Consider the following 16,718-nt stretch of genomic DNA (forward strand, 5'->3'; position numbering starts at 1 on the left):
CACACACACACACACACACACACACACACCACTATCTAGCTGCCCTAAGCGCCATTGCCAATCTGTAGATACATCAGTGTGGCCCAGGAGGTGTGTCAGATTCAGATGGCCGCCTTCTCAACAGAAACAGTGGCCAGGATAGCAAGTGCCCCCTTGCTCAATGACACATAGTGGGGCCATGTCAGCTCCACTGCCATGCTGGATCCTGTCATATTTAACCTCTCATGGAATGGGTAAGGTGAAGAGAAATCTAATGAGGTCACGGGCAGGGCTTTCTCAGAGGCAGCTGAAGCCACAGTATGTGCTGCTGGGATTAGGGCTGGGCAAACTAAGTCAGTCCACTGAGTGTCTTGGCACCACCCTACTCCTGGCAGCCTGGACACAGTATAGGGGACAGAAAAAGGCTTGTCTTGTCCCTTGTTTCCTTTACTGCCTTTTGCCTGCCATGAACTGTTTCTCTTCTGTGATGTCTGTTTGCCACACTACCCTGCCTTGGAGCCAGCCAATTATGGGACTAAACCTCTACAAACTGTAAGGTAAATAAACATTTCCCCTTTTAACTTGTGCGTGTTGACTATTTTGTCACAACAACAAGCAAAGTAACTAAGACACGCACCCATGGGATGGGTAAGGTGAAGAGAAGCCTGAGGCCCATCAGGACAGGTCCGTCAAGATCAAGGCTTCTGAGAAGCTCAAAGTCTGGTCTGTCAGCTCCATAGTGGCTGCTGCCCAGAGCATATGAAGATTCTGGAGGAGGACTCATGCCACCAGGAGAGAGAGGACACAGAGGCAGTCCTCACATGACAGGAACAGGCCAGTGGTGACATGGACATCCTTGGAGGGACAGCATCACCAAGGTGTAGAGCTGGGAGGACACCTGAGAAGTTCTGGGAATACACTCTGCTCTGTAACAAAGGCGGGGACTCAGGTGAGGTGGAAGGACATCAGGCTGGAGAAGTAAGTGCTACCCACAAGGTGTCACAAAGCCTGGTGGACAAGATGATGGGGAGATCCTGTGGAGCCCCACACCAGGGGACAGTGTAATGGCATTATATTTGTGTTCAGAAATGCCAACCAGCTCAGGGAGACCATCCAGGTCTCTGTCGGCCTTAGACCTAAGGAAGCCATGAGCCGCACCAGTCACCCAGGACTCCAGCCACAGCACACCTCTACATGGTGTGGGAGATATTCAGGATGAGCTGGTGACCAACCGGATGGAAGGACGAGGATAAGAGGGTCCAGGAATCCAGGACAAAGTCAAAAATTCTTATTAGAGAACGAATTGCTACACTGGTAGATGAAGCACAGAAAGAAACAAACGGAAGTGTCTGAGGAGTATGAACAAGCAGACACTGAGCTTGGGAACCCCAGCACTCGAGGGACAGGTAAAAGAACTGTTCTCCATACACAAATTATACTGATTACACTATTTCTGACTATTAAGTTTAATTTTACTTTCTTTGCTTAATTCTAAGGTATAATAAAACAAAATACTACTTGAAGACATTTGATAATGACATTTAATAGACACAGTGACTTTCCTTTCCCAACTTTTGAAATATCTCAGAATCTTGGAAAGGAGCTTTCTTGTACCTTAATCTGAGCTACTTAAGTAAAAACAAACTTCTGCTCCAAGAAAAAAAATTATTAGGGATTAAAGAGAATCTAAACAGAAGACTAAGGTACCCCTTGACCAGCCATGTTCTCATGTGTGACAGACCTGGGGAGTGCCTTCAGGCTCTCAGCTGTCCCCCGCCCACCCATCAGCAGCTGGCGGGAAGCCCAGCATTCTTACCTGTATGCAATTCTTTCCCTCTGTAAATCTTCCAAGCCACAGCACACCTCTGCAGCATAGAAAACAGCTCTCTTCTCATCAAATCCAGGATTGCCCAGGTTGTAAATGTGGAACTTCAAATCCCCTCCATTCATGATGGTGAGCACCAAACACAAGGTTTCTTTGGTTTCATAAGTATAGGCTAAACTAACCTAAAAACAGCACAAAAAACAAAGTGCAAAACAGCTACTCATTCATTGGTGATTTGCTGTTTTCCAACAATATTAAAATTATCCATGTCGGACTTAGAGCCACAACAACTGAACACTACATACTGCATGGAGATGTGACCCTTGGCCCATCACCTCTCGAAGGCCTCTGCAGCTGTGTACAGAGAGAACTGGGGAGGTGAAGCAGTGTGAGGCTTCCTGCAGAAGCCTGCACCTCAGTTGTGCATGCTGTGCTCTCATCTCAGCACCATGACAGCTGCATCCCAGTAGTGTGGGGCCATGCTGCCCCTTCTCTGGGACACTACTGGGTGGATGGTGGCGCTCCATCAGTCTGCAGCTAGGCATAGGTTTTGCTGTTTGTTTAGCAGTGCTGGGGAAGGAACCCAGGCCTCAAACATGCTAGGCAAGCACTCTACCACTGAGCTACACCCAGGTCCTACTTGTGGCTTTAACTTGTATTTCTTCATATATACAAACACAAATGATACTCCTCATATTTTTCATATAGTAGGTATTTGGATTCTCTTTCAAGAAATGCTTGTTTGAAGAGACAAGGCTTCACTATGTTGGTCAGGATGGCCATTAACTCCTGAGTTTTTTTCACTCCTGCCTCAGCCTTCTCAGCAGCTGTGGCTACACGTCAATGTGCCCCCACGCCTAGCCCAAAATACTTTCCTATGTACTAAGAAGCTGTTTTACCACTGCACTACGTATCTACCCCTTCCCAGTTTCTGAACATCTTCCTATTGGCCTGTATGTCCAGCCACGCACGATCCCCGCTGGGATTCTGCTTCGACCCCGTTTCGCCTGCAGATCTGTTGGGAAGCAATGGCATCTTTAGTGCACTGAACCTTTCTTTGGGATAAGGCCTCCTTCTACTTACTCCGCCCTTTAATTTCTGATAACAGCACTTTACAGCTCTTGTGATTGAAGTCTTGCAGATGTTTGTTAGATCTTTCCCAGGCTTTCTTTTTTTGTTTTTCTTTTTGTTTTATGTATTTAGCACAAGGTCTCACTACGCAGCTTGGACTCGAAGTGATCCTCCTGTTTTCAGCCTCCCCAGAGCTGGGATTACATGTGTGCACCACCACGTGCAGTCCCAGTGGCCGCTCAGCCCACCTGGGAGCAGGGCCGGCGCAGCCTGTGGTACCGGGGATCGAGCCCTGGCCTCTGCACTTGCCTGAGCAGGCCCTCAGTCTGCTGAACTGTCCCACCAGCCCTAGGCTTTCATATTTGTCCATGCTTTGTAGGTAGTATCAACAAAATTCTCACTGTGTAAGTGCTTTGGGCTGTTTCACAACTGAGCTGGCAAAACCAAGTGCTATCTAGAAAGGGTGGCTATATAGATACCATCATGTTACGTGAAGGCAATGGTAAGCCTTTTTACCGCTCTTTCTCTCTCTGATTTTGATCCTTTTCTCTTTCTGCCTGAGCTTGTGTGCTGGCTGTAGCCACCAACATGATGCGGCAGGTGTCCTCACCTCACTGCAGGTCTCACAGGGACAGCTTCGTGTATGATAGGACCTAAAGATTTTATTAAGGTGGTTCCCCTCCCCTCTTCTTGAGACAGGGTCTCACCATGTAGCACAGCCTGGCCTTGATTGTTCATCAGCAATCATCCTGCCTCAGCCTCCAGAATGCCAGTATTATGGGCATGGGACACCATATCTGGTCGAGGTTCTTTCCTTCTAAACCCAGTTTGTGGACCAGAGAGACAGCTCAGCAGACATACATGCCTGCCTGGGAAGTATAAGGTCTTGAGTTCACTCCCTGGTAGCAAATAAATAAATAAATAAATAAATAAATAAATAACTATAAAAACCCTAGTTTGCTTGAGCAGTGGTAGCAAACCTTTTAGAGACCAAATACCCCAAATTCTTCCCCAAACCCACTTACTTATCACACAGCACACCACAATTAAGCTGGAATGGCTGGCTTCTGGGTGATGCTGGGGCAGCATGGCTTACATAATGACAGAGACGGCTCTGCGGGCCTACTGTGGCACTCACGCCATAGGCAGGTCCGCCACCACTGGCCTCGAGGCTTCTTAAATGTTCTGTTTGATTTGTTTTTCTGGGAGAGTACTGGATATAGCTACATCCTCAGATTTTTATATTTTATTTCAAGACAAAGTCAGGGTAAATTGCATAGTCTTGGCTCAAACTGGAGATCCTCCTACCTCAGCCTTGAGTAGCTAGGATCATAGGTGTGCAACCCTGCACCCAGCTAGCTTTTAACCACGAATGGGCACTATATTTTACCAAAGGATAGTCTGACAGCCACTGAGATAATCAAATGTTTCCCTATATCTCTGGCAATGTGTGTGCAGGCAGGGGCAGGCACTTAGGGGAGCTGAGCTACCACTGTGTGGGCTAGGGTTGTGCAGGGGGATGCGCTCTAGGCACAGGTCAGGACTTCTGTCCCACTGCAGGTGGGAAACACAGCATCACAAATGAAGAAAGTTATGTCTAGGTTCCTTAGGACAGGCCCTCAGTACAGAAAACAGACTATTTAGATAGAATAAGCCATAACTGCTATGTCTTTCATAAAGCTAAATTTGCAATTTCTATGTTTCAAGGTAGCAACACAAGTAAGTTTAAAGCCACTCTAAGTGAGCTATTTTATTAACTACTTTCACAGAACTGCATAAGACATTGTCTGACCATGCACACAGACCCGAGCTGGGACATTCAGGCACCGCTGTCCCACTGTTTCAGAACCTTCCTCCCAACACGGAGCAGCTGACCCTAACGCTGACATCACGTGACAGATTATTATGCACACTTTCCCTTTAGCTAACCTTCACACTGCAGTAGATGCTACAGGAAATGTAACCAGATGAGGGACCTCAGGTTAAAGAGGAAAGCTGCACTACACAATGAGCGGCCTGGACTTGGGCCCTCCAAGCCAGCCTGCCCTGCGTCCAACCTCACCAGGAACAGTGAAGGTGGGGTTGGAGGTTTCACACCACTGGATATGGCAGCAGCTGAAGCTCTGCTAGTAAATATATCAGCAGTCAGAAAAAGCAAAAAGCTCAAAACAGACTGAGCCCAGAGAAGAGCGTGAGAACGGACCCACAAGCATATCAAAGTCCCAGTGTCCCCCACCAGGTGCTCCAGAGGTCAAAGCAGCCCAGGGGATGTTCCCAGCATACTGAGAAGATCTAGCTGTCCTAGGCAAGGGAGGATAAGCCACCAGGAAGCACTCAGGCAGTGCAGGGAATGTACCTATACTCTGGGCTGGGAGGTGTGAAGAGACCTACAAAGTGAAACAGTGGGATGGTGGGCACCAGGGACTCTGTAACAAATCACAAGTTAGCAGCAGGATCAACACTATAGTGTAAGACCCCAGGAAGGAAGAGGGCTGCTCCTACAAACAACAGTATACCCAGCACAAGAGAGCAAAACCTCACAAATTCAATGCAGAAACACAGCATGGGCTTTCAGTGCTTGAATGAAACACACAGGGTCTGGGGAGATAGCTCAGCAGCATAAGTGGCTGCCTCGCAAGCACAAGGTCCCAAGTTTGATACCCAGCACTGGAAAAAAAAAAAAAAAGGAAAGAAATAAAGGATATTATAACAGTGGGGCCACAGATGCATGCCTGAGATCCTAGCTCCATGGGGGAAACGAGATGAGAGGGTTACAAGTTCAAGGCCATCCTTAGCAACTTAGTGAGACTCTGTCTTAAATTAAAAATGGCTGGGGTGTAGCTTGGTGGTAGAGTACTTGCTTCACATGCATGAGGTCTGTTCATACCTAGTCACACACACGCGTGCACACACACACACACACACACACACACACACCCATTAATGAAGCAATACACAAGGAAGACCAAAAGAAGGTACTTACTACAAATCTACTATGAACTTTTTCGAGGAGTCTTTTTTCATTCAGAGCCATAGCTTCACCTTGCCTCTTCTTAATTCTTTTTTTTTCTAGTTTTTTGCAGGCGTACATTTTTCCTGTAGCTCGCACTTGACAGGCACAAACCTAGTTTCAAAAAAGGGGCTCATGTAGTACATGGATCATTTCTTAGGTGTCACTCACACACCTGTTTTCTCTACTTAACCTTCACTGCAGCACCCAGCAAGAGCATCTGAAGAGCCAGCTACCTCAGTTGTGGACACATGGAGGTCTGGAGCTGGCTCTTCTCTGACACCAGCTTCTCATCTACAGGAGGCTACTGAGAGTCAAGTAAACCCAAGTTTGTCCTTTATAAACCATGAGACAGGGTGCAAATGAAATTTTAGTTCATATGTGATTGATATATCCGTTTAACTGTGCCCTCATATGTCTATTTCAGTTTTTCATAAAAGAGCAAATATGTAAAATACAATGTTAAAAAGTCAGTTTTTTTAAACTGAAAAGTTCAAGATTGGACAGTGGTCCAAGTTCCTTGGGAAGCTGAGACAGGTTTGCTTGTGTCTAATGCTGAAGGCCAGCCAAGGCAACATTATGAAACCTTTGAAAAAAAGTTCAGCAGGGGCCTGGGGTTCAATCCCTGGGCATGCTGTGCTGGCCCCGCCCCCAGGGCTTGCTGAGACAGCAATTGAGACTGGGCATGGTGGCACACACCTGTAATCCCAGCTCTTGGGAGGCTGTAAACAGGCAGATCACTACGAGTCCAATCTAGTAGTGAGATCCTGAATACCCTGGAGACCTTCCTTAAAAATACAAAAAAAAAAAAAAAAAAAAGTTCAAGGAAAGGGAAAAGATAGGAAAAAAAAGAGGGGGGAAATCATATAAGTATATATTCAGGATAGTGAGATGATTTTAGGACTAATTTACATCAGTTTTTCGAAAGTAGAAGTTAATGTTTAAAATTTTCACTTTAAAAAATTAAAAAAATAAATAAAATTTTCACTTTAATTAACTCAGTATGCTATTATCTATAATCTGAGCAACTACATCAAAGACAGCAATGTGCACTACAAAAACCATGGTTGCATACCACTCATCTTGTTCTTCTAAATGTGTACCATTTCTAATGTCTTATCAATTAGTATACTCTCTTTTATTTTTTAAAAAATTTTTATTTATTTATGTGTGTGTGTGTGTGTGTGTGTGTGTGTGGCCAGCTCAGCCCACCAGGGGGCGGGGCTGGCTGGCATGTGGTGCTGGGGGATTGAACCGCGGTCCCTGTGCTTTTAGTTTGTTCTAAGTATGTGCTTTAGACCACTGAGCCATCTCACCAGCCCCTAGTATACTCTCTTTTAAATAAATTTAAAAATATATAAAGTAAAAGGACAAGAAAAAATAGTTGATTGAAAGCATTAATGTTTCATTACTTGACCAATTTTGCATACATATATCTGTTAATCTGAATAACAGATTTGATGATGAAAATATGCACTATAACAGCCATTGCTGAAGTTCTATTCTTATTTTGAAACTCTGTATCATGTGCACTGTCACTTGTTACTGTTTTTGTCTTTGTTTCTTCTATTTGTTTTTACTCTTTAAAATACAATAAAGTTAAATTTAAAAATAAATAAATGATGAATTTTTAAAAATTAAGTTCAAAAGGGTAAAGAAAGCTATTCTATTAAACCCATAGATTTTCATAGCTTTAATTTAGTTCTTAAAATAATAATTATGGAATATCATAATTTTACAGTGTGAGCATTACTCGGAGAGAACAGGATGAGAGCCCAGGCTTCCGCCTCTGCTTATCAACGTAGGTTCACTGTTTGCTGACACTACTAACTGCACCCACAGACACGCACCACGGACACACACCACTTGCACAAACACACATGCTATGTAGATCACTTTAAAAGCAAATGTAGGGCTGGGGAGATGGCTCAGGAGAATAAGCACTTGGCTAGCAAGTGCAAGGGCCTGAGTTCAATCCCCGGTTCCGCCAAAAAAAAAATAAAAAATAAAATAAATAAATAAATAAATAAATAAATAATAAAAGCAAATGTAAAAGATGACATAATTCATATATCAATAAAATCATTTTGATGGTACAAAATTTATTATCTAAAATGCTGGAAGTAAAGCAGGACAATGATAAAATCTTTGTCATCTTAATTCTAAGGTGAGCGTCATTAATATTTTGCCACGCAGGCTTCCAAGTCCACCTTCATACATGACTGTGCAAGAATACACACCTGGCTTCCCTGGGCAGAACTGGGCTCTGAATGTTCTAGAATAGGAGATGGTACAGAAGCCCCTTCTAATCTTATAATGCAACTATTGCCCCGTCATTAAATACTCTCCTGAGATATGACCGGTGCAACTGTTGGACGGCAGATTTCCTATCATTAAGTCTCTCCTACTCTTCAGTATTAAGTGAAGATCAACTCCCTTGGGTGGAACTGCCAGCACAGAGAAAGGCAAAGGAAAGCATGCAAGGCAGCAGGGGTGCTGCCGACAGGAGCCGCACGTGCCGGGCCAGGCTGCACAGGGCCAGCACGGCTCACTGAGCCCCTGAGCACTGGAAACCCAAGCGAGCACTTCAAAGCAATTGCTCCCAGCATAAACGTGAGGTGCTCCCAGCGAGTCCGAATTAGAATTTCATTCTTTTGTAAATATAAGATACTTAGGTCCTCAAAGCCTCTTCTAATTCTGGACAGAACCTGAGTCTTTCTACTTAACAGATAACGAAGGGTAAAAGAGAGATAAGTCTCCAGTCTTGGGAATCTCAGATGCAGACAGAAGATGACTTTATAGACCATCATGTCTGACCTGTGGACACGGGTTTGTTGGCGCGCATTTTTTAAAATGTTATAATAAAAATATTTTTAAAGGGAGTTGTGGGGCAGGGAATATAGCTTGGCACCTGCTTGGCAAGTGCAAAGTCCTGAGTTTGACTCCCAGTACACACACACACACACACACACACACACACACACACACAAATTAAAAAAGAATAAAAGTAAGTTGTGCGACTTATATACTTTATTTTTCATACGAAGCCCAAGAAAATTCTTCTTCATTCAAAAAAAGAGAGGACCGGCCAGGCATGGTGGTGCATACTGCAATCCCAGCACTCCGGAGGCTGAGGCAGGAGGATCACTGTGAGCTTGAGGCCAGCCTGGGCTACAAAGTGAGTCTAAGGCCAGACAGACTGAACTATGTAGTGAGATCTTATCTCAAAAAGACAGGAGGAGAAGAAGAGGAGGAGGAAAAGAAAAAAGAAAGAGGACAAATAAATAAATAGATAAATAAGGCAAGCCACTAGCTGGACACAGCTGAAAGCCTTCAGTGGAGTAGGGCAACTATTCTACCAGGTCTCAGAACCAAGGCATGATGGTGCATGCCTATAAATAATCCCAGCACTTGGAAGACTGAAGCATGAGCATTGTTGTGAGTTCAAGTCCAGCTTGGACTACACAATGAGTTCTAGGACAGCCTAAAATGCATAGCGAGACCCCCCCTCAATTAAAAAATAATAAATACATAAAACAGAAAGAATTTAGGGTTTGATGGTGCTAGTCAGGTTTTCTCTGGGTGTCCAATGCCAGCATGCGCACTCCTAGGTTAGGTCTTCCATCTACTAAAGGAACTGACGCTGCTGGCCTCTGCCCTGAATTGAATTGTGGAACGTGCATGGCTAAAATCACACCTGGGCAGAGTAACCGCTTCTTACGTAAACCCCGTGTTAGGGGCCCATTAGCTCCCCCGGGTCTTGGACGTTCAGGGAATGAGAAGATCACTCAAGGTGAGCAGTGAGGTAGTCGGCACCTCTGTAAAGACCCACACCGCGCTGCCTAACACTGGTCTCCCTCTAGGACAGATGTCATATTTAAAGATCGTCACTCATGAATCTTTATGAGTTGACTAAGCGTTTTCCCGAGTTGACACATTTTTGAACATTTCTTTTTGTGTTTTCTCTCAGATTGACTCCAGGGCCTGGTGTTTAGTCAAGGAGTGCTCTCCCCCTGAGCAGCACTTCCAGCTATGGACGGGTTTTTTTTTGGTTTTGGTTGTTTTGTTTTTGTTTTTGTTTTTGTTTTTGTTTTGGTGATAGTGGGGATTGAATCCAGGGTTACTCTACTCCTGATCTACAATCCCAACCCTTTTTTAGTTTTTATTTTGAGACAGGTTTCACCAAATTGCCTTTTGGATATAGGGGGAAGGTATATATTTATCCAAACACAAACAGGTTAAATAAACACTTAGTAATACACTCTAGCCAGACATGTAACACATACACGTACAGTCTACACTACTCAGGAAGCTGAAATAAAAGGATTGTTCGAGCCTAGTAGTTTAGCCAGTGTGGGCAACACGCATGCACGCGCAGGTGTGTGTGTGTGTGTGTGTCTGTCGGTTTGTCTGTCTGTCCGCCTCACTGTAGTAGTGGGGACTGAGCCCAGGCCACACACCAAGCTGTAGCTCTCATGTTTTTCATTTTTTTCATTTTGAGAAGAGACCTTGCTACATTTCTATGTTGCCCAGGTTGACCTTGAACTTGCAATCTTCCTGCTTCAACTTCCCAGAGCACTAGAATGATAAGCAGACTTCATTTCTTTAATTAAAAGGAAAAAAAAAAAAAAAAAGCACTCTTAACTACATAAATTTTAGGGCTAGTCCTAAAATATAGAAACAGAGTAAACATGTCTGCAGCCATATCAGCCAATCTTGTCTGATCCTGGAAGCCAGGCCGAGTTACTACTTGGAAGGGAGGAATAGAGCAACAGAAATGTATAGTGTGGAAACAATCATCTTTCAGCTGGATAAATGCCTGAAATTGAACATCAAGCAAGGGAAACAGGACGCGGAAAGGCTCAAGTCAACAACTTCTGAGGATAGCCCACTAATATAGACTGCTAGACAGTGTTAGACTGTTTAGTTGAATTCAAACACCTAGAGTATTTAGATGCCAATGGAATATTCACCTCTGACAGACAATAAAAAAAAAAGGATGCAAAGGAAAGATCATTTTGTATTCATATATACAAAATAGTTAGGATAAATTTACAGCTACTTTCGCTTAATTCAATGAGAAGAAAGAGGTGTACTAACACTGTTCAGACAGAATGTCCTGTCTGCTTCTTGTACTATGGATAACCACTAAGAAGATAACAATGTACAGTGTATTGATTATCAAAACTGTCCTATTAATCAGCTATGAAACTGTCTCATTCATATTTATTTCTCAATTAAAAAATAAAAATAGGAAGCAAAAGATAAACTCACAAAGATTAGGGATTTTTTGAAAGGCTTACAGGAAGTACCTTTCGCTCAAAATTCCATCTCCATTCTTAGGACTGGCTGAAATTATTCCCCAAATGCAGTAAGGACACAAATGTCCTGGTGAAGCTAACACAGTACCTGGCACTCTTGTCTCGGTGGCCTCGCTGCTACTGTCCAGAGGGCTGCTCTGGACAAGGGCTGCTCACCCTGCTCTGGTTACTCACCTCTCCAAATCCACCTTTTCCCAGAACTCTGTAATGTCTGAATGTGTTCTTGCTTACTGGCTGCCTAAGCAAAAAAAAAGAAAGAAAGAAAGAAAGAAAGAAAGAAAGAAAGAAAGAAAGAAAGAAAGAAAGAAAGAAAGAAAGAAAGAAAGAAAAATTTAGGTCCCACGTCACACCACAGCCTACTTAGGTCTCCCAGCAGCCTTCTCTGAGCCTACTACTCAAGGGAGGGGGGAGGCCAGGGAGATGGCTCAGTAGAATAAGCACTTGCCTGGCAAGTGTAGGGTCCTGAGTTCAATCCCCAGTTCTACCAAAAAAAAAAAAAAAAAAAAAAAAAAAGTCAAGGGAGGGCGCAGACCAGGGCAGACCAGGGGAGCTATGCTCGTGGACTGCCAGCCCCTCAGGGACCGCTGTTCTCTAAAGAGAAACATTTTATGATTCATTGAAATCTACTCAAACAGTTGAAAGAAGAAGACCACAAGTTTGAGTCCAACCTGGACAACTTAACAAGATACTGTCTCAAAATGAAAACACTGGTACAGTGGTACATATCTGTAATCCTAGCACTGTGGAGGCAGAGGCAGGATTGCTGCAAGTTCAAGGCCAGCCTGAGCCACAGAGTTTAAGCTATAAAGTAAGGCCTTGTATCAAAAAACAAAACAAAAACAAAAAAGGGCTGGTACTGGCTATAGCGCAGTGCAAGAGTGCGGCGTTAAATTCTCAGTACCAAAACATGAAAAAAAGTAACAATAAAATGAAAAATAAAGTAAAATTAAAAGCCCTAACACAAGATGCAGAACAGTCCCTGAGCTATGTTCCTGGGCCCTTTTTATTTTTGGAGACAGCGTCTCACTAAGTCACCCATGTACTTGAATGTGATCCTTCCACTCAGCCCCCAAGTACCTGAGAGTTCAGGCACGCACCATGTCTGGCTGGACTAAGCATTTTGCACACATTTTTCAGGTGATCTTAGCAACAGGTGATCTTAGGGTAGGCTCTGTCGTTTCCTCTGCTGTACAAAACTAGGACCTGAAGCTCCTACGGTGCGGCCGGTCGCCTGAGGTCACACAGCACTAGGAGGCCAAGCAGAGGCCTGCAGTCACGGCCCCATAGCCTGTTTCCTGGTGCAACCTAGGGTACATTTTATTTTCCAGCCACCTTTGCACCACCGAGCTGAGTGCCATTCCCCCTACCATTTTATGAGCACAACAGCTTCCAGTGAGCCAGAGCACACTGTATAACGTGGTGTCTGCAATCTACTGTCTCATATTAATAACCTCCATATAAACTACCATGTACAATTCAAGAGTTCTAGTGGTATTGTGACAGATGGAAAAGTAGACAACAATCATTATGAGAAGTTACTACTTGTTCTCATTAAGTTTTAAATTAAAATATACCTTTCCAGCCATTTCCATTGCAAAAATCGAGAAAAATACGCGCTTTCTTGGTATTCTTCAAATGGTTTTTTACTCAAATAGTGATGGACAACACTAGAAAAAGACGTTACACAGTTATAGACATGCGTTGCACAAAACCATGCCCACTACATCTGGGTGCAGGGAGCCTGCTGAGTGAGGTGTCAGGGAAGAGGCAGCAAGAGCCACAGGCCTGGGGAAAGGTACAGGCACAGTCACCGCCTCTGGGAAGCACTGGGGGCGGGGGAATGTGGGGCTGGGGGTCTGAGGGAGGCAGGTCTAAGCTGAAGCAAAACTACTCAGAGGAAGAGGAGGAAGGGGGTCTGAGCGGCAGCAAAAAATCAGGAATCGAGGAAGCACTGGAAAGTAAGCCTTCCATGAGTTTCAGAATCTGAGCCAGTTGCATGTGTTTCATTTCATTTTATTTTATTAAAAGAGGTGGCTCATATGTTTGTGGATTGATTCATGTTACAGAACAGCAATTCTCAAAATAAGGGTCCCTCACAATCCTGAGGCCTTCATATCTGTGTGAGCCCTAGGACACCATATGCCTTTCTGAAGCGTCTCTCTCAAGAGGACATAAGACATACATGGTTGCTCTGAGGGATGACGTCTCAATTGAAAAACACCACCCACATAACAACGGCTCCAGTTTGCTGGCTCTCTGTCATTTTAAGAATAAGATCAAAAGGGTTGAAAAGGCTGTTCTCGTCATTACAAGTCGTACTGTCCCAGAGGCCTTCTAAAGCAGCTCATTTCCTGTTCCCTTGCCCTAGGGAGCCTTCCCTTGGTGTCACCTTCCCTCAGGATTAGGACCTTTTCAAACACTGAAAAACTGGTTGATAACTGTTCATTAAGTCCATGTCCACGGGAGGCATGACTGATCCATCCTTAAGCTACCAGCCTCCCACATTCGGATGCCACAGCATGTGCGTAACAAGTCCTGCCTCCACCCAAGCAAGGTGAAGAGGGAGAGAACAGAACCAGAGTGCTGAGCTCAAGTCTGGAAGCAGAGGTGGGTACGCATCTCTGATTCTTCACTTGGCGCAATGTGCCACACTCCCTCAGAGAAGCCTGGGCTGGGCTGCCATAGCCTCCATCACACTTGGACACAGTTTGCCAGCCACATCCAGGCTCAGCCACATGGGAACATTTGGGGGTCAGTGTTTTGCAACTCAGCACCTGCCTAACAAGACCAGGTGGAATCACTGTGCACCAGCCTCCTAATTCCCTCCCTTGCTACTGTCCAGAAACCAGCACATCTCACCTGGCCTGAGGCCACCCAGGCTATGTCCCCCACTGAGTCACCTTCAACACTGTAACCCAAAAAGCCTTTGAAAACTGCAACAAGCTTTCACCTTAACTGCTTTCAGAGTGCAGGACATTTTCACCTGCCTCCCACAGCCTCAGTTTCCTTACTGTGGAAGGAGGGTCCATGCACACAGCTACATGTACTGCATGTTTGGGACCCAGTCACCAGGGAAGCCACTCTTTCTCCCAAGTGCATAAACAAATTGAATGTAGCTGGCACGGTCTACCTTAGCAAACCCCTGTCCTCTCCCAAAGACCCAGAGAAAGATACCTTCAGCAAGTACCTAGGTCTCCAAAATCATTTTGAAGACCCCTTCACCCCAGACATAGGCATATTGGAAAGCAGAGCAAGAGTGGCCCAAGCCTTCACAGGGATGGCAGGACCTTGGGGCTTAGTGCCATGTCCCGAAGGATGATGTTTGTTTAGGAGTAAGTACTGCTCTTTGCTATCCTTTCCAGTGAAAGGGTTGGATTTAATTTGGAACATGCTCTGCTACAAACATGTCTCCCTGCAGAGAAACTTCCCACCAATGCCCTGTCCTGAGGGCACCCGCAGACAAGCAGAGTGGGCTGTGTGCAGCACTCACCTCTTGCATCCCTCGAAGATGTTTCTGCAGAAGCGCTGGTTCAGGTCCCATCTGCACTCTCTCACAGCAGCCGCGGGTATTTCTGGTAAGAGAGCTGTTGAGTTCTCAACATAGCACAAGCAGACACATAACAATTAGTGATTTTATAGTTTACAATGACAAGCAGAACTTAATTTCTGCTGTGAAAAAAGAAAACAAAGTATACGAAGTGGCAGTCAAAATGCCACGTGAATTCTCCACCCCAGCCCACTCTCCAGAGACAGCCTGAGAGCCGCCTTTCCAACTAGTCCCTGCAGACTCTAAACTTGTCCAGCTCGGAAAGTGGGGTCTGCAGGAGGTTTGTGCACATGCACGTGCAACTAGCCACGAGGTAGAAGTAATCAAGTGTCCATGAATGGCAGAGTGGCTGAACAAAATGTGGCACACACATCCCACCTGGAAAGGAAGAGTGCTCTTGCAGGGAGACACAACTCAGAGGGAGAGCGTGTGCCCGGCCTGTGTGAGGTCTAGTTCAATCCCCAGCATATGCATGTAGGCACACACACGCACATGTACGCACACAGACACACACACACATACATGCGTGCGTGCGCGCACACACACACACACACATTCTGACACATGCTGCAATGTGGATGAACTTAGAAGACATTATGCTCAGTAAAATAAGCCGTTCACATGGAGACAGATATATACAGCATGATTTCACCAATGAGATGCCTAGAGAAGTTGAGTTCACAGAGACAGGAAGTACAGGGTAACCATGAGGAGCTGCCAGGAAGAAATCAGGGAGTGTTCAATGGCAGGTTTCCAGGGTGCAGTGGGGGTGGGGGGAATGGGAGGGTGGGGGTGGGGAGGTAAGGGTTGGGAGGGTTGGAGGGTGGGGTGGGGTGGACTGTGCTGGGTTTCTGAGACAGGGTCTCACTGCTGAGTTTAGGCTGACCTTGAATTTAATGGTGATCCCTCTATCTCAGCCTCTGAGTTTTGGGACTATAGGTGTGCACTACCGTGCCTGGCTAGATTTTTAGTTTTGCAAGAATAAAAAAAAGCTATGGAAATCGGTTGAATAATATTGTTACTATTCTTAACACTACTGAATTATACACTTAGAAATGTTTAGCATAGCAAATTTTATCTTATGTGTTTTTTCAATACAAGTTAAAAATTTAAATCAAATACAGGCCCCTCCTCAGAAATATATACATCATCTTTGTCCTAATATGCATAGCAAAAACTATATAGCTAGCTTTGGAACTAAGAACCTACAAGCTATCTCTATGATTTTCTGGGATACGGGCTTGTCTGACCCTGCTGAACATTCTAGCTATCACTGCCATCAACTTTTTAGAATGCTTGGTTTCTACAGAATGGGTTCCTAAAATGGAATTGCTACCTCGTAGCATACACACATTACAAACATCTCTATTTCTTGTGACCCTGCCCTCTAAGATTCTACACCTCACACTCTCACTCAGTGTCCCACGTGCCACTCTCTGTCCTCTTTAACCCTCTGCCAGAGGGTTCTGGATAAAAGAAACATCTCAACATGATTGTATGTATATATTCAATGCAAAGATACCCAGATAGGATGATCAACTGTTAATTTGTAATTAGAAACAAGAAGTGCATTTCAGACTGGCTTTTGACTATGGCAGAGCCAAGATAGCAAGAATTTATGTTTTCTACAAATTAATGCAGTTATTTCATCAAAGAAGTTGAACAACTGGGCCAGACAAATAGCTCAGAGGATTAAAGCACCTGCAAGCAGGCGCAGGGGCTGGGGGTTCGATCCCCGGGCCTGCCATGCCAACCTCACCCCCAGAGCACAGTGAGATGGCAATTGAGACTGGGTGTAGTGGTGCGTGCCTGTAATCCCAGCACTTGGGAGGCTGTAAACAGGTGGATCACTATGAGTCTGATCTAGTAGTGAGACCCTGAACACCCTGTAGACCCTTCCTTAAAATACAGGAGGAACAAGAAGAAGAAGGAGGAGGAGGAGGAGGAGGAGGAGGAGGAAGAGGA

General features: G+C 44.8%; 1 protein-coding gene across 2 annotated transcripts in view; it reads right to left on the minus strand.

Annotated features, from left to right (window-relative positions):
* Positions 1 to 16,718, minus strand: part of Grk4 (G protein-coupled receptor kinase 4) — a 67,056-nt gene that overhangs the window by 22,858 nt on the left and 27,480 nt on the right. For both annotated transcript variants that reach the window (XM_023700028.1, XM_023700025.1), the window contains exons 5-9: positions 14,697 to 14,800; positions 12,781 to 12,873; positions 11,381 to 11,444; positions 5,859 to 5,999; positions 1,796 to 1,986 (exon numbers count right to left, since the gene is read on the minus strand). In XM_023700028.1, coding sequence (XP_023555796.1) covers positions 1,796 to 1,986; positions 5,859 to 5,999; positions 11,381 to 11,444; positions 12,781 to 12,873; positions 14,697 to 14,800 — 593 coding nt within the window. The remainder of the gene's footprint in view (positions 1 to 1,795; positions 1,987 to 5,858; positions 6,000 to 11,380; positions 11,445 to 12,780; positions 12,874 to 14,696; positions 14,801 to 16,718) is intronic.

This window comes from Octodon degus, unplaced genomic scaffold, assembly GCF_000260255.1.
Source record: "Octodon degus isolate 3935 unplaced genomic scaffold, OctDeg1.0 scaffold00006, whole genome shotgun sequence".
Lineage (NCBI taxonomy): Eukaryota > Metazoa > Chordata > Mammalia > Rodentia > Octodontidae > Octodon > Octodon degus.